General features: G+C 38.3%; 2 protein-coding genes across 10 annotated transcripts in view; one reads left to right on the top strand and one right to left on the bottom strand.

Moving 5' to 3' along the window:
- The window catches only part of LOC149744701 (uncharacterized), a 105,810-nt gene that overhangs the window by 47,766 nt on the left and 30,770 nt on the right, over positions 1-27,274 (top strand). Inside the window, exon 4 of one of the 5 annotated variants that reach the window (XR_016391023.1) lies at positions 1,079-26,178. The exons of the other annotated variants lie outside the window; for them this stretch is intronic. The gene's annotated coding sequence lies outside the window, so the exon portion shown is untranslated. Of the gene's footprint in view, positions 1-1,078; positions 26,179-27,274 lie in introns of those variants that run through there. 5 annotated transcript variants of the gene reach the window in all.
- Positions 650-27,274, bottom strand: part of ZFP1 (ZFP1 zinc finger protein) — a 37,624-nt gene continuing 10,999 nt past the window's right edge. For 2 of the 5 annotated variants that reach the window (XM_022583180.3, XM_089903311.1), the window contains 2 exons: positions 4,450-4,576; positions 650-2,822 (listed from right to left, as the gene is read on the bottom strand). In XM_022583180.3, coding sequence (XP_022438888.1) covers positions 1,741-2,822; positions 4,450-4,576 — 1,209 coding nt within the window. In that variant the 3' untranslated portion in view covers positions 650-1,740. Of the gene's footprint in view, positions 2,823-2,913; positions 2,985-4,063; positions 4,415-4,449; positions 19,696-27,274 lie in introns of those variants that run through there. The other 3 variants (XM_030761072.2, XM_089903310.1, XM_089903312.1) reach the window with 3 other exon arrangements.

The following is a 27,274-nucleotide window of genomic DNA, read 5'->3' as shown; positions in this document are numbered from 1 at the left end:
CTGCATCTACAGATTCAACCAACCATGGATTGTGTAGGACTGTAGCATTTACTGAAAACAATCCGTGTATAAGCAGACCTGTGCGTATTAAACTGGTGCTGTTCAAGAGCCAACTGCATGTGTGTTCTTAACGTTAGAAGACAGTCAATTATTTCCAAGGAGGTTGTCACAATTTGTATTTCTAACAGCAGTGTAGGAAGTTAACCTCTTCCCTTGCTTCCTTGCCATTGCTATAGATAAGATGACAATTTAGAAAGACAAAGACTTACTGAACTACGGATATTCTGATAAATTTGTTCAGAAAAATCATTCACATTCATATACAGTCATAGCACATCAATAATCTTCAAAAACAAAAGAAAAAAAGGCCAGTTACAGTGGCCATTTACAATTCTAATGCATGATTTGTGATGGATAAGGACAGGAACTGGTGAATTTGAAATCAAGCCTAAAATGGAATCTTTGAGTTATGCAAAAATAAGAATTTTTTTAAGGTTAATAATCAATATATGGGGAGATCACTAAAGTCTAATTTATGAAGTGTTTGTGAGCCTTTAAAGCAAAGTTGTAACTTACACTAAGTCAGGTTCCAAAGGGAATGCTTTTGGTTGATGATAGTGAAATTCATGGAAGAAATGCCTCCTTTAAACAGAATTCTGCAAAAATTTATTTCTAAAGTGGACTAAGCACATGGAAAATTTAAAAAGCAATATAAGACATTTATTGACAGTTTCTTAAATTATTTTTCCTCTAAAGTCTCTGAAACGTAACACTTGAACTACATATGCATTCTATTTTTTGCAAGACAATTTATAAAATATTAAGAGAAATAGTGAAACACCCAAAAATACATGTAGTTTCTGGGTTATACAATATTTTGGTAAAAGACATGCATTTGCATTTGTATGTAAATATCCCAGTGGAAAATAACGAGCATGATGGGTGCGGCTATTCTTTACACAGCCCATTTATTCCGTGGTGCACACTGAGTGATAGAACCCACATCTGCTGCCTTTCACTCTCTTCAGTCTCTCTTAATTATCTCACACTTGCATATTTACGTCAATAATACTTCTAGGAAATCTTCAGCAAACCCAAAAGGTTAAAACTTCAACAACATTGTCTTCTGTTGACTGAAGAGGCAGCTCAATAACAATGGTCATACCAACTTATATATGCCAGCAAGGAGGAGGAGAAAACATATGCTACATGCTATGGAAATCTGTTATGTGTTTCATTTGGAATGCAGACAGGATTGTAAAGGTACTGAAAAACACATGTTCAGTATGGAAAATCATGTTTGATGTGTCCTAATTTGATTATCAAGACAAGAATTCCAAACTCTTAGTGTCTGTTAAATTCACATGTGCAGATCTAAAATATAGTTTTTTTTTGTGGCATATTCTCGCACATAACCACTGAATTCCTAGGGTACTGTCTCTAGCTCCTTTATGCTGCCTGCTGCCCAGAATATTTCATTATTGAATGAATTATTCAAGATTTTAAAAAACTCACTGTAATACAGCCAAGTACTTCTATTTACAATTGGATATATTCTGATATGTATTCTTTAGTTGGGTATCATATACCGATCAGTACAATATTGTTCTTAGGGGACCTCATTTTTACACACTTTGAGTTGACAGATTGTATCTCAGTATGAGTTCCCATGTTCCTTCAGCACCTTTGCAAGGTTTCTCCCTATTGGAAGGGTTCTCACAGTACAACCTGGCTGCAGTCTCAGGGTTTATCCCCGGTATGAACCCTCTGATGGACACTGAGTCGGGACTTCCTGCTGAAGGCCTTCCCACATTCAGAACATTCATATGGTTTCTCTCCTGTGTGGATTCGCAAATGTAATCTAAGAGTTGACCTCTGGCTGAATGTTTTGCCGCATTCAGTACATTCATAGGGTTTTTCTCCGGTATGAGTTCTCATATGTATAATGAGTTGTGAGTTCTGGATAAAGGATTTTCCACATTCACTGCACTCATAGCGTTTCTCCCCTGTGTGAATTTTCTGGTGTATAATGAGGTTTGATTTCTTGAAGAAGGTTTTGGCGCATTCATTACACTCATAGGGTCGTTCTCCGGTATGAATTCTCTGGTGTGTAGTAAGTTCAAATTTCTGGGCAAAGGTCTTGCCACATTCACTGCATTCGTAGGGCTTCTTCTCCATATGTGCTCGCTGGTGTACAATGAGGTTTGACTGGTGGGTGAAAGCTTTTCCACATTCAAGACATTCAAAGGGTTTCTCCCCAGTATGAATTCTCTGATGTTTAATGAGGTTTGCCTTATGGGAGAAGGTTTTCTTACACACGTTACATTCATAAGGTTTTTCTCCAGTATGTATTCTCTTATGACTAATAAGGAGTGATTTAAATGAGAATGCCTTGTCACAATAATTACAGATAAAAGGTTGCACCAAATTTCTGATTTTCTGGTGTTTAAAAATGCCTTCTTTATGGCTGAAGGCTTTTCCACTTCTATTATATTCGGAGTATTCCACTCCAGTATGGGTTTTCTCTTGCTTCAGATAGAGGAGTGCTTTTCCAAATCCATTACAGTCGTCGTCTTTCTTTCTTATATAGCTTCTATCACTAGTAAGTAAGTCTGAATTATATCTCAAAGTTTTTTCATATAAGTCATATTTATAGGGTACTTGTCTTAAAGAAACAAAGTCTGTGCTAAGATTAAATGTTTTTCCAAAGAGATTATCTCTTTCTTCAATTGGGGTTTGGTTCTTAAAGATTATAAATGGCCTTGCCTGCTCATCTGGGTTTCTGTGGTCCCTCTCCATCTGGTCATCAGCTTTCCATACCTCTAGGAAAGAGCACATGAAATACTCTGTCAGCCCTTTCACCACAATGTTACGGAATGTGAAGACTCCACAAATGTTCCATTGTAGGGCTACCTCTTTAGTTTGGGACCCAGTCTTCCAGTATAAAAAAGTCCCCAGTTCCAAGTGCTCCTAGCTCTTAAACTCTGAAAGAAAAAGACAAAGCCTGTGGCAAAATGGGCACAAATAGCACTGCCAGATTACAAAACGGCCTTAAAAGTGGGTGAAGGGAAATAAATAAAAACAAATGATGTAAGAAGGCTGGCAATTCCAGAGACAAAGGCTATTTGGTGTCCTCAAGGACACCAGTTGGTACAGACCAAGAAAATAAGGAGATGTTAAGGGAAAAAACCCAGGCAGATCTAAGTTGAGCAGCCAACACTGAGACTCTGAATTACTGTGGTCGGATGGCCACCTCACCTACATGCTCGAGGCTCCTTCCCCTTTTCTCTCCTCCTTTCATCTGCACCAATAACGTCCTAAAGGCAACCTTTCTCACAGGTTTGCAGAGAGAACCCTATGCAGAGCTCCAAATCTCCCAAGTAGGACTTTTCCAAGTGGAAGGCAAAATCCAGAAATTCATAGATTCTGTAGGAAATATAAAATGGATCTAAGGTATTGTTGACAGAATTGCTCACTGCTACTGCAGGTTGCACCACTTTTTCTATCGAAGTTGTTGGAGAGAGAAAGTGTTTCCATCACTGTATCCTGTATTTCTCCTTTTCATGTGTTTAATTTCTTCCTCAAACCATTCTCGTCCCTGCTTTTATTTGAAGGAATCTTAAGGATCAAATTTACCCGGCCTCAAGCTATGCTTTAAGAACCTTTACTCTGATCTCTGTATTACTGGTTATTCCTGACTCTTGTGATCCTGCTGCCATTTGTGTCACTCTTGTACTGAAAAGTTTGTATTTTCCTTGAGGCTACTAAACCAATTCCCATGACCTAAAATATAGAAGTCACCATTCAGGCTAAGTGAGAATACTAATGAAAGAGGAACTAATCACAGAACAAAGGTTTAAAACACGTTAGGCAAGAATCAAGGCTTGAGTGTGAGAGGTGAATAGCTATAGAAATTAAACAGGAAAAACGTTAAGCAGCAAGAGACTGATATCTGGAGGTATGACTCAGGATATGAGGTGCACAAGTCATCTGTTCTCAGCTACCTCTAAAGGTTTAGGGAATTGAAAAATAGATTCCTAAAAAATATTTCAAAGATACCAACCCATTCATAATCTCTAGGATATTACTTCCACTGGCTTCTATCTGATTCTCCTTCCGACCTTCCACATCTTCCCTAGAAAGTTGTGAACTGGAAATTCTAACTCTGGTATCCATAACTCTTCTCACTGATCCAACATGAAAATCTGGTTTGATAATATCAGAGAACTTGATAATGGAACACAGCTCCTAACTGCTTGGACTTCAGAAAGCCTGAAAATAAAGAAGGTAGAACTTCAGAGTCTGCACTCTCTCTCAGCTTAAATACATGAAGGTTGACACCAAAACCATTTAGCAATTCAGAATCTTATAATTTTTGGTAACTGAGAAAGGACCTAAACACTACTAGGCAACACTGAACTACGAACTACACCTGAAAGCTGTCCTTACCCACTGATAGTAAGTTGCTGTAATTCTCCAGCATCACGTCCATGTAGAGGATCCTCTGGGAGGGGTCCAGTTGCTCCCATTCCTCCTGGGTGAAGTCCACAGTCACATCCGTAAATGACACTGATCCCTGAAATGGCATATTGCTATTCATTCTGAAATGATCAGCATTTGGTGATGCAGGAAGGACTTATGAAAACTTACTCTTACCATGTTGTAAAAGAATCATTCATTTAAAAAAACTTACATGTGATACCAACTGTTTTGTCGTGTCTCCAAAAAATATTTTTATAAATAGTTAAAGCATTTATTCAGCTTCCCCTATATCTCTGGTGCTGTCATATGAAGCAGGTATTTAAGATTACTAAAACACTGTTTCTCCTCTGAAAATGTACATATGAAGACAGTTACATAAACATTATTATGCAGTATTTAATGTTACCAGTTAGTGATGATGCTCATATAGGTATTATTTTTGTGGTCTCAAACTAGACAATATTAAAGGGTTAATTAAAGCTTTGAATATTTAAAGGCAGAAGATGAAATTCCAATTATAAGATAAAATATCAGGCATAAATAAAGATCGCTCTACCATATCCAAGCCATAAAAAGGGTAGAAAAGCAAAAACAAACAAGTGAGACTACATCAAACTAAAAAGCTTTTGCACAGCAAAGGAAACAACACAATAAAAAGGCAAAACCTACCAAATGGGAGAAAATATTTGCAAATCATGTATCTGCTAAGGGGTTAATATATAGCAAAGAAAAAAATAAAACCCAATCCAATTAAAAAATGGGCAGAGGAGGGCTTCCCTGGTGGCACAGTGGTTGAGAGTCCGCCTGCCGATGCAAGGGACAGGGGTTCGTGCCCCGGGCCGGGAAGATCCCACGTGCCGCGGAGCGGCTGGTCCCGTGAGCCATGGCCGAGCCTGCGCGTCCGGAGCCTGCGCTCCGCAATGGGAAAGGCCACAACAGTGAGAGGCCCGCGTACTGCAAAAAAAAAAAAAAAAAAAAAAAAAAAAGGCAGAGGAGATAAATAGACATTTTTCCCAAGAAGACATACAAATGGCCAACAGGTACAGGAGGTGTTCAAAATCACTAATTACCAGGGAAATACAAATCAAAACCACAGTGAAATAATATCACACCTGTAAGAAAGGCTATTATAAAAAAAGACATTTACAACTATTTACACATCACTTACATTGTACTAGGTACTTTAAGTAATCTAGAGATAATTTAAAGTATAAGGGAGGATGTATATGGGTTATATGCAAATACTATGCCTTTTATGTAAGGGACTTGAGTATCTGCATATTTTGGTATCCATGGGGGGCCCTGGAACCAACGCCCCTAGGATACTAAAGGATGACTATCCTCACGTTCATTTCAGCATTATTTACAGAAGTCACATATGGAAACAACCTAAGTATCCACGGATGGAATATTCAGCCATAAAAAAGAAGGGAGTCTTGCTATTTGCAACAACATGGATGGACCTTGAGGGAATTATGCTATATGAAATAAGTCAGACGGAGAAAGACAAAAACCGTATGATCTCAATCTATGTAGAATCTAAAAAAAAGAAAAACAAGCACATAGATACAGAGAACAGATTGGTGGTTGCCAGAGGCTAGAGAGTGGAGGTAGGAGAAATGCATGAAAGGGGCCATAAGGTACAAACTTTCAGTTACAAAGTCAGTCATGTAATGTACAGTATGAGGACTGTAGTTAATAATACTGTATTGCAGATTTGAAAGTTGCTAACAGATCTTGAAAGTTCTTATCATAAAAAAAATTATAACTGGTGATGATGGATGTTAACTAGACTTATTGTGGTGATCACTTCACAGTACACACAAATATCAAATAATGTACAACTGAAACTAAAAATGTTATGTCAATTATACCTCAATAAAAAATAATTAAAAGTTAAGTCTATTACTTTTAATAAAAAAATATCCACAGCAGCAGTTTACATAAGAGCCCTAAACTGGAAAAACAAACATTCATCAATAGATTAATTTCTCGTGGTACATTAAAACAATCAGTACTATAAAGCAATGAAAAGGAACTAATTCCAGCTACAGAGGGAAGATTTCACAAGGGTTTCAAGAATGCTGGCTAATTTTTATTTCTTGGTCTGAATGTATATATGACACTTTTCACTACAGTAAACAATCCACATGGAACAAAAGACATGCTGAAGCATATAAATATGAAGAGTCATGAGCTAGAAAACCAAGACTGTAATAAAAACCAAGAAGAGTTATAAGGAAAAAAATAGAAGACCATTTGATAACTTTCAAAAATCATCTACATTCACTTGGCCACAGGATAAGTATAATAAGAACTTTTGCATCGCTGCCAGACCAACAAGGGTTAATAAACCTGTGGCACATCATTTTGGCTCAAGTTACAATGATTTAGAAATGACCCTACCATCAAATATGAAAATATTATGTATTTTTTCTCACAATGCTGTTTTCCATACTCTATACAAACAAAAAACCTCCAAAAATTAGAGATAAAACACAATTCTGATAGTATAGGACTAAAAGGGATGTCAAACATGACTGTCCTCAAAGAATTACTTTTGTCAATGACAGATGCAGTTTTGATGTGGAATCAATTTGGTGTTCGGAGCACAAATCCTATGGCCACGAGTAGAGGTGTATTTAGTGTATTTGACACCCAGAGCAGACCTCGACATTTCAAACTGTTAAACGTCTAAAATCTTCACCTACGAATTTACTTCTGAGTACAAGAATCCTCTTTAACCTATTCACATTCCCTGTCTACTGAATCCATGTAACTGTCCTCTTCAGTTATGACCTCCAGTTCCTTAACCGCTCCTTTTTCCAAATACCTCCAAAATCTACATTACGCTTGTCACCATCTTTAAAATGCATACCCCAGTGACTTCCCACCATCTCCCACTCATAACTCGTAGCCTCAGGAAAAGTCACAGAAAGTAAGAAAAAAATGAGATAAAGGTCTGAGCACTACAAATGACCTAGTTATATTGCACAAATTTTCAGGTAACCCAATAGTATTATTTTATGACATCTTATAGGAATCTTTAGCCACATGGCATGGGAGCAGAGAATGCCAGTGGTGGGTCATCTATGCCTGAGATCAATGATATTGAGGTCAACAAACATGGAGTCAAGATTTTCCCAGTAGTAAATATTTATTCCCACTTTCAGATCACTTCTGAAATTATAGCTTTAAAAATAGGAACACTAGGAAATTTCCCAGGGACTAAATTAAGTACTAAGGACACAAGACCCAAGACCACTCTTCACCCTTATAGGCAAGCTATAGAACCCCTCAAGTCTTATCTTTGCTTCCTCTTTCCACTGCCACCCCAGCTATTACAAAAGCTTCCTAACTCTTATTTCCTGTCTCCTCTCATTCTCATCTACTCCACATTATAAAGCTAACGTGATTTTTCTAAAGTATAGCTCTACTCATACAATTACCTTGATTAGAAACATCATCCATTATGTCTTGAAATAAACTATGACTGCCTAGCATTCAACACCATTCAAATTCCTCTTCCATCCCTCTCTCCCCTGACTCCCCTCTCTATGCACAGATCCTCCCACTTAGGTCACATCACAGATCACTTAGATGTGATCTTCCATAATTTGAGTCCCTACTCTCTTTTAAACCTGGAGTACTTTATTTGTATGTCTCTTGTGGCATATATTTCACTTTGCTTTCTTTTTTCTTTCCTTTTTAAAAAAATGTGCCCTATTTCTTTTACTCTCCCCATTAGATGTTATGATTTTTTAGACCAGAAATTGTATCTCTGTATTTCTGTTAGCACAAAATACATGAGTACAAGTTAGGGACTCAAATAAAATAAAATAAAACAAAAAGAATTCTAATTGGGGACTTCCCTGTTGGCGCAGTGGTTAAGAATCCGCCTGCCACTGCAGGGGACACGGGTTTGAGCCCTGGTCCGAGAAGATCCCACATGCTGTGGAGCAACTAAGCCTGAGTACCATAACTACTGAGCCTGCGCTCTAGAGCCCGTGAGCCACAAATACTGAGCCCGCGTGTCACAACTACTGAAGCCCACGTGCCTAAAGCCTGTGCTCTGCAACAAGAGAAGCCACCGCAATGAGAAGCCTGCATACCACAACAAAGAGCAGCCCCCGCTCACTGCAACTAGAGAAAGCCTGCGTTTAGCAACAAAGACCCAACACAGCCAAAAATAAATAAATAAATTTATAAAAAACAAAAAACAATGCTAACTGAATGGTGCTCAGTATTCAAATTTTTCTCCCACTATTTTCTTGCTTCCTGAAGAGCCATGCCACACAATTTTTATAGCAACATCCTAAGTAGCTAGCTAAAATAATATAGCATCTGAACTGTACTCAGATTATACAAAAAAATTTGGTAATACCTGGTAAATCCTATAATGTGGCTTATTTTCCTGAGATGTCATGCATGCCCTAGTATGCTTGTCTCTTCATTAAAAATGCTTTTTATTGTTTGTAATCTACATTACAAACAATAATAACAATTGGGAATACAACTGATTCCCAGATCAATTCTGGCTGAACTTGTTCTTGACAATTTATTTGCATTTTGGTATTGGTCTTATTAGTGGTAATTTAGCTCTTCAGCATCCAGGATATGGTCACTCTATTCATGGAGTAAGTATAAGTAAAATCATCACTACATTGTCAGTACAATGTAAGTAGAGACACAATGTGACTCATCATCACAGAGGCATAAGTCATGGGCTAAATAACCTTTCACAAAAGAAAGGAACAGCACAGCCGTAAAACTGAGTAGAAAAAAAAAATCTTAGAAAATATATATAATTGGATTTAACAGCAGGTTAGATTCAACTGAAGAGATGATTAGTAAACCTGATGATAGGTCAGTGAGAAATATCCAGACTGAAATAGAAAAAGAACAAAGGATGGAAAACAAATGCCTAAGAGATACGTGGCACAAAGTAAAGGTCTAATATACTTGCAACTGGAGCCCCAGTAAGAGAAGCAAGATGCAACAGAAACATATTTGAAGAGATAATGGCTGAGAACTTTCTGGAAGAGCTCACATCAGACTATAGAATACCTCTAACCCCAGGAATAAATATAAAGAAAACCACATTTAGGCACATCATAAAAAAACTAACAATCTCAGAAGAAAAAAAATACATTGTTTTCTGTTGTTTCAGTACAAACACTGGAAGCCAGAAAGTAACAGAATACCCTCAAAGCGCTCATAATACTAGAATGTGAGCTGGCAAATATTTTCTATACAGGGCCAATTAGTAAATATTTTAGGTTTTGTAGACAGTATGTAGCCTCAACTACAACTAATCAAGTTGGCTGTTTTACCACGAAAGCAGGCACAGACAATATGTAAACAAATGGACATGGCTGTGTTCCAATAAAACTTGATCTAGGGACACTGAGATTTGAAAACATTTCATAAAAGATTAAGACCTTCAGAGAAGTTTAAAAACAAAAACCAAAACATACTTTTTATAAGAGACAAACTTAAATAACACAAAGCTTGAAAATAAAAGGCATTGTAACGGCTAGCCCAGGAACATCACTAATTAGTTAAAACAAAATTCTAAAAATATGTATATACCATGATCCTCAAATTCTACTTAATATAAAAATATCAGAAAAGAGAACTGGCTACCTCTAAAGCGAGGAGACTGGCTTTAATAGTCAAAAAGATTTTAGCATTGAATGAGGTGACCTAATACCAGCAGTGACAGCATGCTAGGAGGGCAGAACCATGATATAGTGAGAGAGAGTAAGAGACAGAATTCATGTATGAATTGTGAAACAAACAGGAAAAAACATATTATGTGTGGAGGCAAATAAGCCAAGATGATAAATATTGACTACTGGATGGTGTAACTGGTTGATAGTTATTAGACTGAACTGTATTGCAAGTGATGACATTCAACTATTTGGACATACAAAAATGGCAATTTCATATAGCTCAACCTAATATGCTTTTATCTGTATTTCTGTGCATTTTCATACTTAACAGAATCAAACCAAACACAGGTAAGTGACAAACTTCCTTGGAGCTCAACCCAAAGAAAATGGTAAGAAAAAATAAAAAATAATAAAAAGAAAGAAAAATAAAAATATTTTATGAATTACTAGGCAAACAGGAAGAGAAATCAGAAAAATTTAGAACCCTGGGAAAAAGGAGAAAAGCCTGTAAGTTTCAGGAGAGAACTGAACAGGTCACATTCTGATAAACAGACAGGACTTTGTACTTGTTGAAATACAACACCAAAAAGCAATGACTTCAAAATTCTGAAAGAAGAAAACAACAAAAGCTGGGCAAATAAATAAAACAGTTTGCAGGTACTGGAAAGCAACCACTGCAGGGCTACAATTATTGAAAAGATGGGTGAGCATGAAGGGAACTAAACATTCACACCAATGATAAAAGTGCTGAAAGGCAAAAATGATCAATCTTGAGTTTTATATCCAGCAAAATGTCCCTAAAGATATTTTCTAGACTATGGCACAGAGAAACAGAAATCAAGCAGAAAGTGACAGTATTGCTACATGGAATAAATAAAAATTGGATTTGGGTCTGCAAAACAACTGGGATTTGGGGGCAGAGTAATGGAGATAGGAAGCCATAGAGAAGGGGCTCTAAAATTCTGCATAAAAATTCACCTCAGGGCTTCCCTGGTGGCGCAGTGGTTGAAACTCCGCCTGCTGATGCAGGGGATACGGGTTCGTGCCCCAGTCCGGGAAGATCCCACATGCCGCGGAGCGGCAGGGCCCGTGAGCCATGGCCGCAGAGCCTGCGCATCCGGAGCCTGTGCTCTGCAACGGAAGAGGCCACAACAATGAGAGGCCCGCGTACCGCAAAAGAAAAAAAAAAAATTCACCTCAGATCTTTGGCTGGCTCCTAACGTGCAGGTGGAAGGCAAGCCTCCAGGAGGACTAGCAGAGTATAGCAGTTTTGTTCCACCAGATAGTTAAGTTATTGGCAGAATAAAACTTTACATTCTTTAGAGGGAATTATGCACCATACAACATGTCCAACACACAAAAATTACTAGACATGCAAAAAAATCAAAAAGCAATTAAAAGACAAAAAACCAAGAAATAGTCAAGAACAGACATAACGGTAATTCATGTATTAGAGTTAGCATAAAAAGAGTTCAGATTAATTGTACAGTAATATGTTAATATAGAAAAAAGATAAACAATGCAGTGAAAATATGGAAATATTTCAACAAAAAACTGGAATCTACAAAAAGAAAGCAAATGGACATTGTAGAACTGCAAAATGTAGTTTTTAACTGAAATTAAAAACTCACTGTATAGTCTTAAGAGTAGACTAGACCCAGCAGAAGATAAGAATTGTGAATTTGAAGACAGGTAAATAGAAGATATTCAAACTGAAGCAGAAGAGAAAAAAATGGGGGGAAAGACAAAGCATTAACAAGATGTGAAGCATGGCCAAAAAAGTCTAATGCACCATTCCTTAAAATGCTAAAAGGAAAAACAAAAAAGGATAACGTGTAGTCCCAGAAGAAGAGGAAAAAAGAATGGGACAGAAACAATATTTGAAGAAATAATAGCTGAGAATATTCCAAATTTGATAAAAGGCAATGACCACAAATCTAAGAAACTCAGTAAAGCCCAAGCAGAATAAATACAAAGAAAATTATACCTAAATACATCACATTCAAACTGCTGAGTGTCTGAGAAAGAATATCTTAAAAGAAGCCAGAGGGGGACTTCCCTGGCAGTCCAGTGGTTGAGACTCTGTGCTTCCACTGCAGGGGGGTGCAGGTTCGATCCCTGGCCAGGGAACTAACATCCTGCATGCTGCACAGTGTGGCCAAAAGAAAGAAGAAAAAAAAAGACGCACTTCCTTTAGGGAAGAACAATAAAAAAGAAGAATTATTTCTTAATGGAAACCACACATGTGAGACAGAAATGGAATTCATGTTTAAAGTAATGAAACAAAAATTAACCCTAGAATTCTATGCCCAGGGAAAATACTTTTCAAAATAAAGGCATACACAGATAAACAAAAGCTTTAAGAATTCACTGCAGTATACTGATTTCTGCTCTTGGATTGTAGTGAGGTGGTATAATCCTAATTTGAGGTGATTACTACAGTATAGAAACTGTAATCCCTAGAGAAACCATTTTCTTAAAAAAAGAAACACACAAAGGAAAAAAGACACATATAGGACAGATGAAAAACAAACAGCAAGATGACAGACTTAAATCCAACTGTATAATGAACTTAATTACAGACAAAATAATAAGTCAATTAAAAGACAGTCAGGCTGGATAAAAACTATGACCCAACTATATGTTACTTAGAGGTAAGAAACACACTATAAATATAAGAACACAAATAGGTTGAAGCAAAAAAAATGGAAAAGATATACCATGAAAATGCTAATCATAAAAAGGTAGATATACAGCCTGTGACTCTAGAGGCAGGGATGCCTGGACAAGATGGTGGAGTAGAAGGACCTGACCTCACCTCCTTTCACGGAAACACCAAAATCACAACTAACTGCTGAACAACCACTGACAAAAAAGGACTGGAACCTACCAAAAAAGATATTCTACTTCCAAAGACAAAGAAGAAGCTGCAACGAGACAGTAGGGGGGGTGCATTCCTGATACAATCAAATCCCATAGCTGCCAGGTGGGTGACCCACAAATTGGAAAATATATTCACAAAGATTCTCCCACAGGAGAGTTCTGAGTCCCATGACAGGGTCCCTGGTCTGGGGGTCTGGATTGGGAGGAGGAGCCCTGAGAGCATCTGGCTTTGAAGGCCAGTGGGGCTTGATTGCTGGAAATCCACAGGACTGGGGGAAGCAGAAATATCACTCTTGGAGGGCACACACAAGGTTTCGTGTGCACACCAGGACCTGGGGAAAAAGCAGTGACTTCATAAGAGCCTCAGAGACCTACTTGCTGGTCTTGGAGAGTCTCCTGGGGAGGTGGGGGGCAGCTGTGGCTCACTGCAAGGACAAGGACACTGGTGGTGGAGAAACTGAGGAGTATTCATTGGCGTGAGCTGTCTTGGAGGCCAACATTTTGACACCAAGACCTGGCCCCACCAGACAGCCCAAAGGCTCCAGTGCTGGGACACCACAGGACAACCAACCAACAGGGTGGGAACACAGCCCCATCCATCAGCAGTCAGGCTGCTTAAAGTTTTCTAAACCCACAGCCGCCTATAGACATGCCCCTTGACATGGCCCTGCCCACCAGATAGATAAGACCCAGCCCCACCCACCAGTGGGAAGGCACCAGACCCTCCCAACAGGAAGCTTGCACAAGCCTCTTAGACCAGCCTCATCCACCAGGGGGCAGACATCATAAACAAGAGGAGCTATAATCCTGCAGGCTGTGCAATGCAAAAATAGAAAGTTAAAGAAAACAAGATGGCAGAGAAATATGTTCCAGAAGAAGGAACAAGATAAAAAAGAACAACTAAGTGAAGTGGAGACAGGCAATCTACCTGAAAAAGAATTCAGGGTAATGATAGTAAAGATGATCCAAGATATGGGAAAGAGAATTGAGACACAGACTGAAAAGATACAAGAAATGCTTAACAAAAAGCTAGAAAATTTAAAAAACAGAGATGAACAATACAATAAGAGAAATGAAAAACACACTAGAAGGAATCAATAGCAGAATAAATGAGGCAGAAGAACAGATAAGTAACCTGGAAGACAGAATGGTGGAAATCACTGTCATGGAACACAATAAAGAAAAAAATGAAAAAAACCTGACAACAGTTTAAGACACATCTAGGGACAACATTAACTGCACCAATATTCACATTATAGGGGTTCCAGAAGGAGAGGAGAGAAAGGGCCTAGAAAGTATTTGAAATAATAGCTGAAAACTTCCCTTACATGGGAGAGGAAGCATTCACCCAAGTCTAGGAAGCACAGAGAGTCCCAGGCAGGATAAACCCAAGGAGGAACATGCCAAGACACATACTAATCGAACTGGCAAAAATTGAAGGCAAAGAGAAAATATTAAAAGCAACAAGGGAAAAGTAACAAATTACATACAAGGGAATCCCCATAAAGTTATCAGCTGATTTTCCAGCTGAAACTCTGCAGCCCAGAAGGGAGTGGCATGATACATTTAAAGTGATGAAAGGGAAAAACCTACAACCAGAAATACTATACCCAGTAAGGATCTCATTCAGATTCAATGGAGAAATTGAAAGCTTTACAGCAGGCAAAAGCTAAGAGAATTCAGCACCACCAAAAGGTCTTCACAACAAATGCTAAAGGAACTTCTCTAGGCGGGAAAGAAAAACCCACACCTAGAAACCAGAAAATTACAAATGGCAAAGCTCACAAGTAAAGGCAAACATAAAGGTAGGAAATCATCCACACAAAAATATGCTATCAAAACCAGCAACAGTTAGAAGAGGAGTATAAATGTAGCGTATTGGGAATATACTTGAAATTAAAAGATCAGCAACTTAAAAACAATTTTGTATACATATAGACTGATACATCAAAATCTTTTGTACCCACAAACCAAAAATCTACAATAGATATACACACAAAAAAGAATCCAAACACAACACTAAAAATAGTCACCAAATCACAAGAGAAGAGCACAAAAGAGGAAGAGAAGAAAAAAGACCTAAGAAAACAACCCCAAAACAACAAAAAGGCAATAAGGACATACACATCAGTAATTATCTTAAATTTAAATGAATTAAACGCTCCAACCAAAAGACACAGACTGGCTGAATAGCTACAAAAACAAGACACATATATATGCTGTCTACAAGAGACCCACTTCAGATGCAGAGACACATACAGACTATAAGTGAGGGGATGCAAAAAAGGTATTCCATGCAAATGGAAATCAAAAGAAAGCTGGAGTAGCAATACTTATATCAGACAAACTAGACTTTAAAATAAAGAATGTTACAAGAGACAAAGAAGGACGTACATAATGATCAAGAGATCAATCCAAAAAGAAGATATAACAATTGCAAACACATATGCATCCAACCTAGAAGCACCTCAATATATACAGCAAATTACTAACAGCCATAAAAGGAGAAATCGACAGTAACACAGTAATAGTGAAGAACTTAAAACACCCCACTTACATCAATGGACAGATCATCCAGACAAAATCCATAAGGAAACACAGACCTTAAATGACACATTAGACCACATTGACTTGATATTTATAGAGCATTCCATCTAAAAGTAGCAGAATACACTTTCTTCTCAAGTGCTTGTGGAACATTCTCCAGGATAGATCACATGCTGGAGGCAAAGCGAGCCTCAGTAAATTTAAGAAAATTGAAATCTTATCAAACATCTTTTCTGAACACAACACTATAAGATTAGAAATCAACTACAAGAAAAAAACTGTAAAAAACACAAACACGTGGAGGCTAAACAATATGCTACTAAACAACAAATGGATCACTGAAGAAATCAAAGAGGAAATCAAGAAAAACCCAGAGACAAATTAAGACAAAAGCATGACAATCCAAAACCTATGGGACAAAACAAAAGCAGTTCTAAGAAGGAAGTTTATAGCAAAGCATTCTCACCTCAAGAAACAAGAGAAATCTCACAAAAACAACCTAACCTTACACCTAAAGCAACTAGAGAAAAAACAACAAGCAAAACACAGAATTAGCAGAAGGAAAGAAATCATAAAGATCAGAGCAAAATAAATGCAATAGAGACAAAGAAAATTAAAGAAAAGATCAATGAAACTAAAAGCTGTTTCTATGAAAAGGTAAACAAAATTGATAAACCTTTAGCCAGATTCATCAAGAAAAAAAGGGAGAATGCTCAAATCAATAAAATTAGAAATGAAAAAGTTACAACAGACGCCACAAAAATACAAAGGCTCATACGAGACTATTGCAAGCAACTATACGCCAATAAAATGGACAACCTAGAAGAAATGGACAAACTCTTAGAAAGGTACAACCTTCAAGACTGAACCAGGAAGAAATACAAAACCAGGAAGAAATACAAAAACCAATCACAAGTACTGAAATTGAAAGTGTGATTTAAAAAATTCCAGTAAACAAAAGTTCAGAACCAGATGGCTGCACAGGCAAATTCTATCAAACATTAAGAGTTAACATCTATCCTTCTGAAACACTTCCAAAAAATTGCAGAGGAAGGAACACTCCCAAGCTCATTCTACAAGGCCACCATCACCCTGATACCAAAACCAGACAAAGATACCACAAAAAAAAGAAAACTACAGGTCAGTATCACTCATGAACATAGATGCAAAAATTCAACAAAACAGTAGCAAACCAAATCCAACAATACATTAAAAGGATCATGATCAAGTGGGATTTATCCCAGGGATGCAAGGATTTTTCAATATCTGCAAACCACTGAATTAACAACCTGAAGAATAAAAACCACATTATCTCAATAGATGCAGAAAAAGGGACTTCCCTGGTGGTCTAGAGGTTAAGACTTTGCCTTCCAATGCAGGGGGTGCAGGTTCAATCCCTGGTTGGGGAGCTAAGATCCTACATGCTTTGTGGCCACAAAACAAACAAAAAACATAAAAAACAGAAGCAATATTGTAACAAATTCAATGAAGACTTTAAAAATGGTCCACATTAAAAAAAACCAAACAAAAAACAAACTGAAAAAAAATAGATGCAGAAAAAGCTTTTGACAAAATTCAACACCCATTTATGATAAAAATCTCTCCAGAAAATGGGCATAGAGGGAACCTACCTCAACATAATAAAGGCCATATACGACACACCCACAGCTAACATCATTCTCAATGGTGAAAAACTGAAAGCATTTCCTCTAAGATCAGGAACAAGACAAGGATGTCCACTCTCGCCACTATTATTCAACATAGTTTTGGAAGTCCTAGTCCCAGAAATAGGAGAATAAAAAGAAATAAAAGGAATCCACATTGGAAAACAAGAAGTAAAACTGTCACTGTTTGCAGATGACATGATACTATACTTAGAAAATCCTAAAAATGCTACCAGAAAACTACTAGAGCTCATCAATGAATCTGGTAAAGTTGCAGGATACAAAACTGATACACAGAAATCTATTGCATTCCTATACACTAAAAACAAAAGATCACAAAGAGAAATTAAGGAAACAATTCTATTTACCATCTCATCAAAAAGAATAAAATACCTAGGAATAAACCTACCTAAGGAGGCAAAGGACCTGTATTGAGAAAACTGTAAGATACTGATGAAAGAAATCAAAGATGACACATATGGAGAGATATACCATGGTCTTGGAGTGGAAGAATCAATACTGTCAAAATGACCATACTACCTAAAGCAATCTACAGATTCAACACAATCCTTATCAAATGACCAATGGCATTTTTTCACAGAAGTAGGAAAAAATTCTTTTAAATTTGTATGGAAACACAAAAAGACCCAGAATAGGGCTTCCCTGGTGGCGCAGTGGTTGAGAGTCCGCCTGCCGATGCAGGGGACACGGGTTTGTGCCCCGGTCTGGGAAGATCCCACATGCCGCGGAGCGGCTGGGCCCGTGAGGCATGGCCACTGAGCCTGCGCCTCCGGAGCCTGTGCTCTGCAATGGGAGAGGCCACAACAGTGAGAGGCCCGTGTACCACAAAAAAAAAAAAAAAAAAAAAAAAAAGACCCAGAATAGCCAAAACAATCCGGAGAAAGGAAAAAAGAGCTGGAGGAATCAGGCTCCCTGACTTCAGACTATACTACAAAGCTACAGTAATCAAACCAGTATGGTACTGGTACAAAAACAGAAATATAGATCAGTGCAACAGGATACAAAACCCAGAGATAAACCCATGCACCTATGGTCAATTAATCTACGACAAAGGAGGCAAAAACATACAAAGGAGAAAAGACAGTCCCTTCAATAAATGGTGCTGGGAAAACTGGACAGCTACACGTAAAAGAATGACATTAGAACATTCTCTAACACCATACACAAAAACAAACTCAAAACGGATTGAAGAGCTAAATGTGAGGTCAGATACCATAAAACTCTTGGAGGAAAACAGGCAGAACACTCTGATATAAATGGCAGCAGTAACTTTTTTGATCCACCGCCTAAAGGAATGAAAATAAAACAACAATAAACAAATGGGACCTAATTAAAGTTAAAAGCTTTTGCACAGCAAAGGAAACCATAAACAAAAAGGCAACCCACAGAATGGGAGAAAATATTTGCAAACAAAGCAACCAACAAGGGATTAATCTCCAAAATATACAAACAGCTCATGCAGCTCAAGAGCAAAACAACAACCCAATCAAAGAATGGGCAGAAGAGCTAAATAGAGATTTTCCCAAAGAAGACATATAAAATGCCGAAAAGCACATGAAAAAATGCTCAACATTGCTAATTATTAAAGATATGCAAATCAAATCTACAACAAAGTATCACCTCAGAACAGTGAGAATGGCCATCATCAAAAAGTCTACAAACAACAAATGCTGGAGAGTATGTGGAGAAAAGAGAACCCTCCTACACTGCTGGTGGGAATTTTAAATTGGTACTGCCACTATGGAGAACAGCACAGAGGTTCCTTAAAAAACTAAAAATAGAGCTATCACATGACCCAGCAATCCCACTCCTTGGCATATATCCAAAGAAAAGCATACTTCAAAAAGATACACGCACCCCAATGTTCACTGCAGCACTATTTACAATAGCCAAGACATGGAAGCAACCTAAGTATCCATCAACAAAGGAACTGATAAAGAAGACGTGGTACACACACACACACACACACACACACAGGAATATTACTCAGCCATAAAAAATAATGAAATAATGCCATTTGAAGCAACATAGATGGATCCAGAGATTATCATACTAAGTGAAGTAAGTCAGAGAAAGAAAAATATATGATATCACACATGTAAAATCTAAAAAAATGATACAAATGAACTTATTTACAAAACAGAAAGACTCACAGACTTAGCAAACAAATTTATGGTTACCAAAGTGGAAAGGTGGGGAGAGGGATAAATTAGGAGGTTGGGATTAACATATACACACTACTCTATAACAGGGGGGCGGAGTCAAGATGGCAGTGTGGGAAGACGCAGAGTTCACATCTCCCCACAACTAGGGCACCTGCCAGACACTGGTGGGGGACCTTGACGCCCAAGGAGACAGGAGGAACACCCAAGCAAACCGGTAGGATGTGGGGGGACTGAGGGGGGAGGAGAAGTGGAGGCCAGACAGGACCAGCACCCTGAGGGGTGGCTGAGAGTGGGAGAGGGGTTCCTGTGCCTGGAAGGACCCTTGGGGGCTCAGAGCAGGGGGGAGTGCGCCCACCATTTCCCCTGCCCAATCGGCTGGGGAAGTCTGCCTGGATCTCGGGCCAGGTCCTATGCCCTCAGAGGCCCCCTCTGGGCCGCATTGGTCCTAGGGGCAAGGAGGCAGGCCGGGGGAGAACAGGAGAAGCAGGAAGGAGGGGCCCTCCAGGACCAGAGGAGCAGGAGAGGAGTGGAAGGCATTGGCCCTACCCGCTCTGGCCCGGGAAGCCTGCTGAGCTCCCATGCCGGGTCCCCCACCCTCCAAAGCCCCCTCCAGGCCACGTGGGTCCTAGGGGCATAGAAAGTAAGCTGGGGGAGAACAGGAGGTCGGGGGGAGAACGCAGGTGGGAGAGGCCCTCCAGGACCAGAGGAGCAGGAGAAGAGTGGAAAGTGTGGACCCGCCCACTCAGGCCCAGGAAGCCTGCTGGGCTCCCAGGTGGGGTCCCCCACTCTCGGAGACGAGAGGCATGCCTTGGCCCCTTCTGTTCCGCTGAGCTTCAGCTCCACCCCCCTACACTGCCCAGGGCCTTTTCCAGCCCTGTAGGTCCTAACCATAGGCCCTGCCTACCACACAAACCCCGCCCCTGCTTAGGCCCCACCCTCCACAGCCAAGGCCTTTTCCACTATTTTTTTTCTTCTCTTTTTTACTATTGTGGTTCTGTTTTACCTTCCGGTTGTTGTTTCATCTATATTTTTATTTTTATATTCTTTCTAACATATCTATTAGTTTCCTAGTCTAAATTTATTTTTTTAACTCTTTGTTATTGGTTTTTTCTTTTTTTTCCACCATGCACGGCTTGCGGGATCTTGGTTCATTAGCTGGGGGTTGGGCCGAAGCTCCTGCGGTGGGAGCTCTGAGTCTGAACCACTGTACTGACAGAGGATGTCAGACCCCAAGGAATATTCATCAAAGTCGCCCGGAGGTCATCATATCAGCACCAAGACCCAGCTCTACCCAACAGCCTACAAACTACAGTGCTGGAAGCTCCAGGCCAAACAAGCTGTAAGACAGGAACACAATCCCACCAATCAAAAAAAAAAAAACAAAAAGAGAGCAAAAAATTATGTCACAGATGAAGCAAGGTAAAAACTGACAAGATAAAATAAATGAAGAGGAAATACGCAATCTACCTGAAAAAGAAATCAGAGTAATGAAAGTAAAGATGATTTAGAATCTCAGAAATAAAATGGAGGCATGGACTGAGAAAATACAGGAAATGTTTAACAAAGATCTAGAAGAACTAAAGAACAAACAGAGATGAACAACACAATAACTGAAATGAAAACTACACTAGAAGGAATCTATAACAAGATCACATAGTCATTATACACTCTACTGTTCGTTTACCTTGTATTTCTCATTTATTCTCAATTCTATGAAAATTTTACATATTTAATTATCACCACTGATTGTGATGTAGCTCTCTCTTCATTATGGCTGTTCAAAGTTCAATCTCCAGGTGATTCTTCAGGAAGGCCTCAGGCTTCCTCTGAATTATTAAATGCTAATCACAGTTAAAAAAAAAAGGAATCAATAACAGAATAAAAGAGGCAGAAGAGAAAGTAAGTGAGCTGGAAGACAAAATGGTGGGAATAACTGCCAAGGAGCAGAATAAAGAAAAAAGAATGAAAATAACTGAAGACAATCTCAGACACCTCAGGGACAACACTAAACGACCAACATTCGAATTACAGGTCCCAGAAGAAGAAGAGAAAAAGAAAGGGTCTGAGAAAATATTTGAAGGGATTTATAGTGGAAAACTTCCCTAATATGGGAAAGGAAATAGTCACCGAAGTCCAGGAAGCACAGAGAGTCCCATATAGGATAAACCCTAGGAGAAAGATACCAAGACATGTTAATCAAACTAACAAAATGTAATTTAAAAAATTAAAAGCAGCAAGAGAAAAACAAAAAGTAACATACAAAGGAATCCCCATAAGGTTATCAGCTGATTTTTCAGCAGAAACTCTGCAGGCCAGAAGGAAGTGGTAGAATATACTTAAAGTGATGAAAGAAAAAACCTACAACCAAGATTACTCTACGCAGCAAGATCAGATTAGACGGAGATCAAAAGCTTTTCAGACAAGCAAAAGTTAAAGGAATTCAGCACCACCAAACCAGCTTTACAGCAAATGCTAAAGAAACTTCTCTAGGCAGGAAACACAAGAGAAGAAAAAGACCCACAAAAACAAACCTAAAACAATTAAGAAAATGGTAATAGGAACATACATATTGATAATAACCTTAAATGTAAATGGACTAAATGCCTCAACCAGAAGACACACACTGGCTGAATACATACAAAAACAAGACCCATATATATGCTGTCTACAAGAGACCCACTTCAGACCTAGGGACACATACAGACTGAAAGTGAAGGGATGGAAAAAGATATCCCTTGCAAATGGAAATCAAAAGAAAGCTGGAGTAGCAATAGTCGTATCAGATAAAAGAGACAAAGGACACTACATAATGATCAAGGGATCAATCCAAGAAGAAGATATAACAATTATAAATATTTATGCACCCAACATAGGAGCACCTCAATACATAAGGCAAATGTTAACAACCATGAAAGGGAAAATCGACAGTAACACAATAATAGTAGTGGATTTTAACACCCCACTTATAACAATAGACAGATCATCCAAACAGAAAATAAATAAGGAAACACAAGCTTTAAATGACACAATAGATGAGAAAGATTTAACATTCCACCCCAAAGTGGCAGAATACACTTTTTCTCAAGTGCACAAGGAACATTCTCCAGGATAGATCACATCTTGGGTCACAAATTAAGCCTTGGAAAATTTAAGAAAATTAAATTGTATCAAGCATCTTTTCTGACCACAATGCTATGAGATTGGAAATCAATTACCAGAAAAAAACTGTAAAAACCACAAATACATGGAGGCTAAACAGTGTGCTACTATATAACCAAGAGATCACTGAAGAACTCAAAGAAAGAATTAAAAAATACACAGAAACAAATAACAATGAAAACACGATGACCCAAAACCTATGGGACGCAGCAAAAGCAGTTGTTAGAAGGACGTTTATAGCAATTCAATCTCACCTCAACAAACAAGAAAAATCTCAAATAAATAATCTGACTCTACACTTAAAACAACTAGAGAAAGAAGAACAAAGAAAACCCCAAGTCAGTAGAAGGAAAAAAATCATAAAGATCAGAGCAGAAATTAATGAAACAGAAACACAGAAAACAACAGCAAAGATCAATAAAACTAAAAGCTGGTTCTTTGAGAAGATAAACAAAATTGATAAACCCTTACCCAGACCCAACAAGAAAAAAAGGGAGAGGATGCAATTCAATAAAATTAAAAATAAAAAAGGAGAAATCACAACTGACACCACAGAAATACAAAGGATTGTAAGAGACTACTACAAACAGCTATATGCCAATAAAATGGACAACCACGAAGAAATGGACAAATTCTTGTAAAGGTACAATTTTCCAAGACTGAACCAGGAAGAATTAGAAAATATAAACAAACCTACCACAAGTCATGAAATTGAAACCGTAATTAAAAATCTTCCAACAAACAAAAGTCCAGGACCAGATGGCTTCACAGACGATTTCTATCAAACATTTAGAGAAGAGCTAACACCAATCTTTCTCATACTCTTCCAAAAAATTGCAAGGGAAGAACACTCCCAAATTCATTCCACAAAGCCACCTTTACGCTGATACCAAAACCAGAAAAAGGTATCACAAAAAAAAAAGTATAGACTAATATTACTGATGAACATAGATGCAAAAATCCTGAAGAAAATACTAGCAAACAGAATCCAACAAGATATTAAAAGGATCATACAGCATGATCAAATGGGATTTATCCCAGGGATGCAAGGATTCTACAATATACAGAAATCAATCAGTATGATACACCATATTAACAAATTAAGGAATAAAAACCATAGGATCATCTCAATAGATGCAGAAAAAGCTTGTCACAAAATTCAACACCCATTTATAATAAAAACTCTCCAGAAAATGGGCATAGAGCAAACCTACCTCAACATAATAAGGGCCATATATGACAAACCCACAGCAAACATCATACTCAATGTGAAAAACTGAAAGCATTTCCACTAAGATCAGGAACAAGACAAGGATGTCCACTCTCACCACTCTTATTCAGCATAGTTTTGGAAGTCATGGCCATGGCAATCAGAGAAGAAGAAGAAATAAAAGGAATACAAACTGGAAAAGAAGGAGTAAAACTGTCACTGTTTGCAGATGACATGATACATACATAGAAAATCCTAAAGATGCTACCAGAAAATTACTAGAACTAATCAATGAATTTGGTAAGGATACAAAATTAATGCACAGCAATCTCTGGCATTCTTATACCCTAACACTGCAAAATCAGAAAGAGAAATTAAGGAAACACTCCCATTTACCACTGCAACAAAAAGAATAAAATACCTAGGAATAAACCTACCTAAGGAAGGGAAAGACTTGTACTTTGAAAACTGTAATACACTGATGAAAGAAACCAAAGACGACATAAACAGATGGAGAAATATACCATGTTCTTGGATTAGAAGAATCAATATTGTGAAAATGACTACACTATCAAAAGCAATCTACAGATTCAATGCAATCCCCATCAAACTACCAATGGCATTCTTCACAGAATTAGAACAAAAAATCTTACAATTCGTATGGAAACACAAAAGACCCCGAATAGCTAAAGCAATCTTGAGAACGAAAAATGGAGCTGGAGGAATCAGGCTCCCCGACTTCAAACTATACTACAAAGCTATAGTAATCAAGAGAGTATGGTACTGGCACAAAAAGAGAAATATAGATCAATGGTACAGGATAGAATGCCCAGCGATAAACCTACTCACATATAGTCACCTAACTTATGACAAAGGAGGCAAAAATATACAATGGAGAAAAGACAGCCTCTTCAATAAGTGGTGCTGGGAAAACTGGACAGCTACATGTACAAGAATGAAATTAGAACACTACCTAACACCATACACAAAAATAAACTCAAAATGGATTAAAGACCTAAATGTAGGACCAGACACTGTAAAACTCTTAGAGAAAAACATAGGAAAAACATTTTTTTTTGTTTGTTTGTTTTGCGGTACGTGGGCCTCTCACTGTTGTGGCCTCTCCCGTTGCGGAGCAGAGGCTCCGGACGCGCAGGCTCAGCGGCCATGGCTCACGGGCCCAGCCGCTCTGCGGCATGTGGGATCTTCCCGGACCGGGGCACGAACCCACGTCCCCTGCATCGGCAGGCGGACTCTCAACCACTGCGCCACCAGGGAAGCCCGGATAAACGCTTTTTGACATAAAGCACGGCAAGATCTTTTTTGACCCACCTCCTGGAGTAATAAAAATAAAAACAAAAATAAACAAATGAGGCCTAACTAAACTTAAAACCTTTTGCACAGCAAAGGAAACCATAAACAAGATGAAAGACAACCCTCAGAATCGGAGGAAATATCTGCAAGTGAAACAACAGACAGAGAGGATCAATCTCTAAAATATACAAACTGCTCATGGAGCTCAATATCAAAAAAACAAACAACCCAATTAAAAAAGGGATGGAAGACCTAAATAGACATTTCACCAAAGAAGACAAAGAGACGGCCAAGAGGCACATGAAAAGATGGTCAACATCACTAATTATTAGAGAAATGCAATTAAAACTACAATGAGGTATCACCTCACACTGGTCAGAAAGGCCATTATCAAAAAATCTAGACACAGTAAATGCTGGAAAGGGTGTAGTGAAAAGGGAACCCTGCTGCACTGTTGGTGAGGATGTAAACTGATACAACTACTAGGGAGAACAGTATGGAGGTTCCTTAAAAAACTAAAAATTGAACTACCATATGACCCAGCTATCGCATTACTGGGTATATACCCTGAGAAAACCATAATTCAAAAAGAGACATGTACCACGATGTTTACTGCAGCACTATTTACATTAGCCAGGACATGGAAGCAACCTAAATGTCCATCCACAGATGAATGGATAAAGAAGATGTGGCACATATATACAATGGAATATTACTCAGCCATAAAAAGAAACGAAATTGAGTTACTTGTAGTGAGGTAGATAGACCTAGAGTGTGTCATACAGAGTGAAGTAAGTCAGAAAGAGAAAAACAAATACCATATGCTAAGGCATATATACGGAATCTAAAAAAAAAAAATGGTATTGATGAATCTAGTGGCAGGGCAGGAATAAACACAGACACAGAGAATGGAGTTGAGGACATGGGGAGGGGAGAGGGAAGCTAGGGCAAAATGAGAGCAGCATCAACATATATACACTACCAGATGTGAAACAGATAGCTACTGGGAAGCAGCCACATAGCACAGGGAGATCAACTCGCTGCTATGTGACGACCTAGAGGGGTGGGATAGGGAGGGTGGGAGGGAGGCTCAAGAGGGAGGGGATATGGGGATATATGTATGCATATGGCTGATAAACTTTGTTGTACAACAGAAACTAACACAGTGTTGTGAAGCAATTATACTCCAATAAAGATGTATTTTTAAAAAGTAAACAAAATAAAATCAAGTGGGTAATCAGGGACTTCCCTGGTGGTCCAGTGGGTAAGACTCCACACTCCCAATGCAGGTGGCCTGGGTTCGATCCCTGGTCGGGGAACTAGATCCCACATGCATGCTGCAACTAAGAAGTCCGCATGCCGCAACTAAAGATCCTGTGTGCTGCAACGAAGATCCTGCATGCCGCAACTAAGACCAGGCGCAACCAAAATAAATAAATAAATATTTTTTTTAAAAAGGTAATCAACAAGGATCTACTGTATAGCACAGTGTACTCTAATAACCTATATGGGAATAGAATCTGAAAAAGAATAGATATATGTATGTTTAACTAAATCACTTTGCTGTACACCTGAAATACAGCATTGTAAATCAAATATACTCCAATATAAAATAAAAATTAAAAAAAAAAGGTAGGTATGGCTATATTTAAATCCGACAAGGGGTATGACCAGAGGTAAAGAGGGACATCCCAAAATGATAGAACAGTAAATCCATCTGGAAGATAGAAAAATCGTAAGTGTGCATGCACTCAATAAATGTACATGAACTCAATACAGCTTCAAATTACATCAAGCAAAAACTGACAGAACTAAAGTGAAGAATGGACAAATCCACATTCATATTATCTATCAACCAAGTATCAGATCAGAATGAAGACATTTTCAGAAAAGCGAAGTTTAAAAAAATATATTTCTCACATACCCTTTCTCAAGAAGCTACTGAAGAATCTACTCCAATAAAAGAGTAATTCAAAAAAGACAAAGACAGGGGAAAAGACAAACAAAAGATCAATAGGAAAGGTGAAGGAAATCCCTAGGAGGAGTTTGAAGGACATTGCAGAATGGTAGTGATTCTCCATTAATACTAAATTGTTTGTCATACAGATTGGAATAGTGTGATTCAAAAGCAGGTATTTTGAGGGCCGTCATAAG

This window comes from Delphinapterus leucas, chromosome 20 (assembly GCF_059928025.1).
Source record: "Delphinapterus leucas isolate spDelLeu-1000000601 "Yukka" chromosome 20, BTC_Dleu_Yukka2, whole genome shotgun sequence".
Classification (NCBI taxonomy): domain Eukaryota; kingdom Metazoa; phylum Chordata; class Mammalia; order Artiodactyla; family Monodontidae; genus Delphinapterus; species Delphinapterus leucas.
This window is presented reverse-complemented; position numbering and strand designations above follow the sequence as displayed.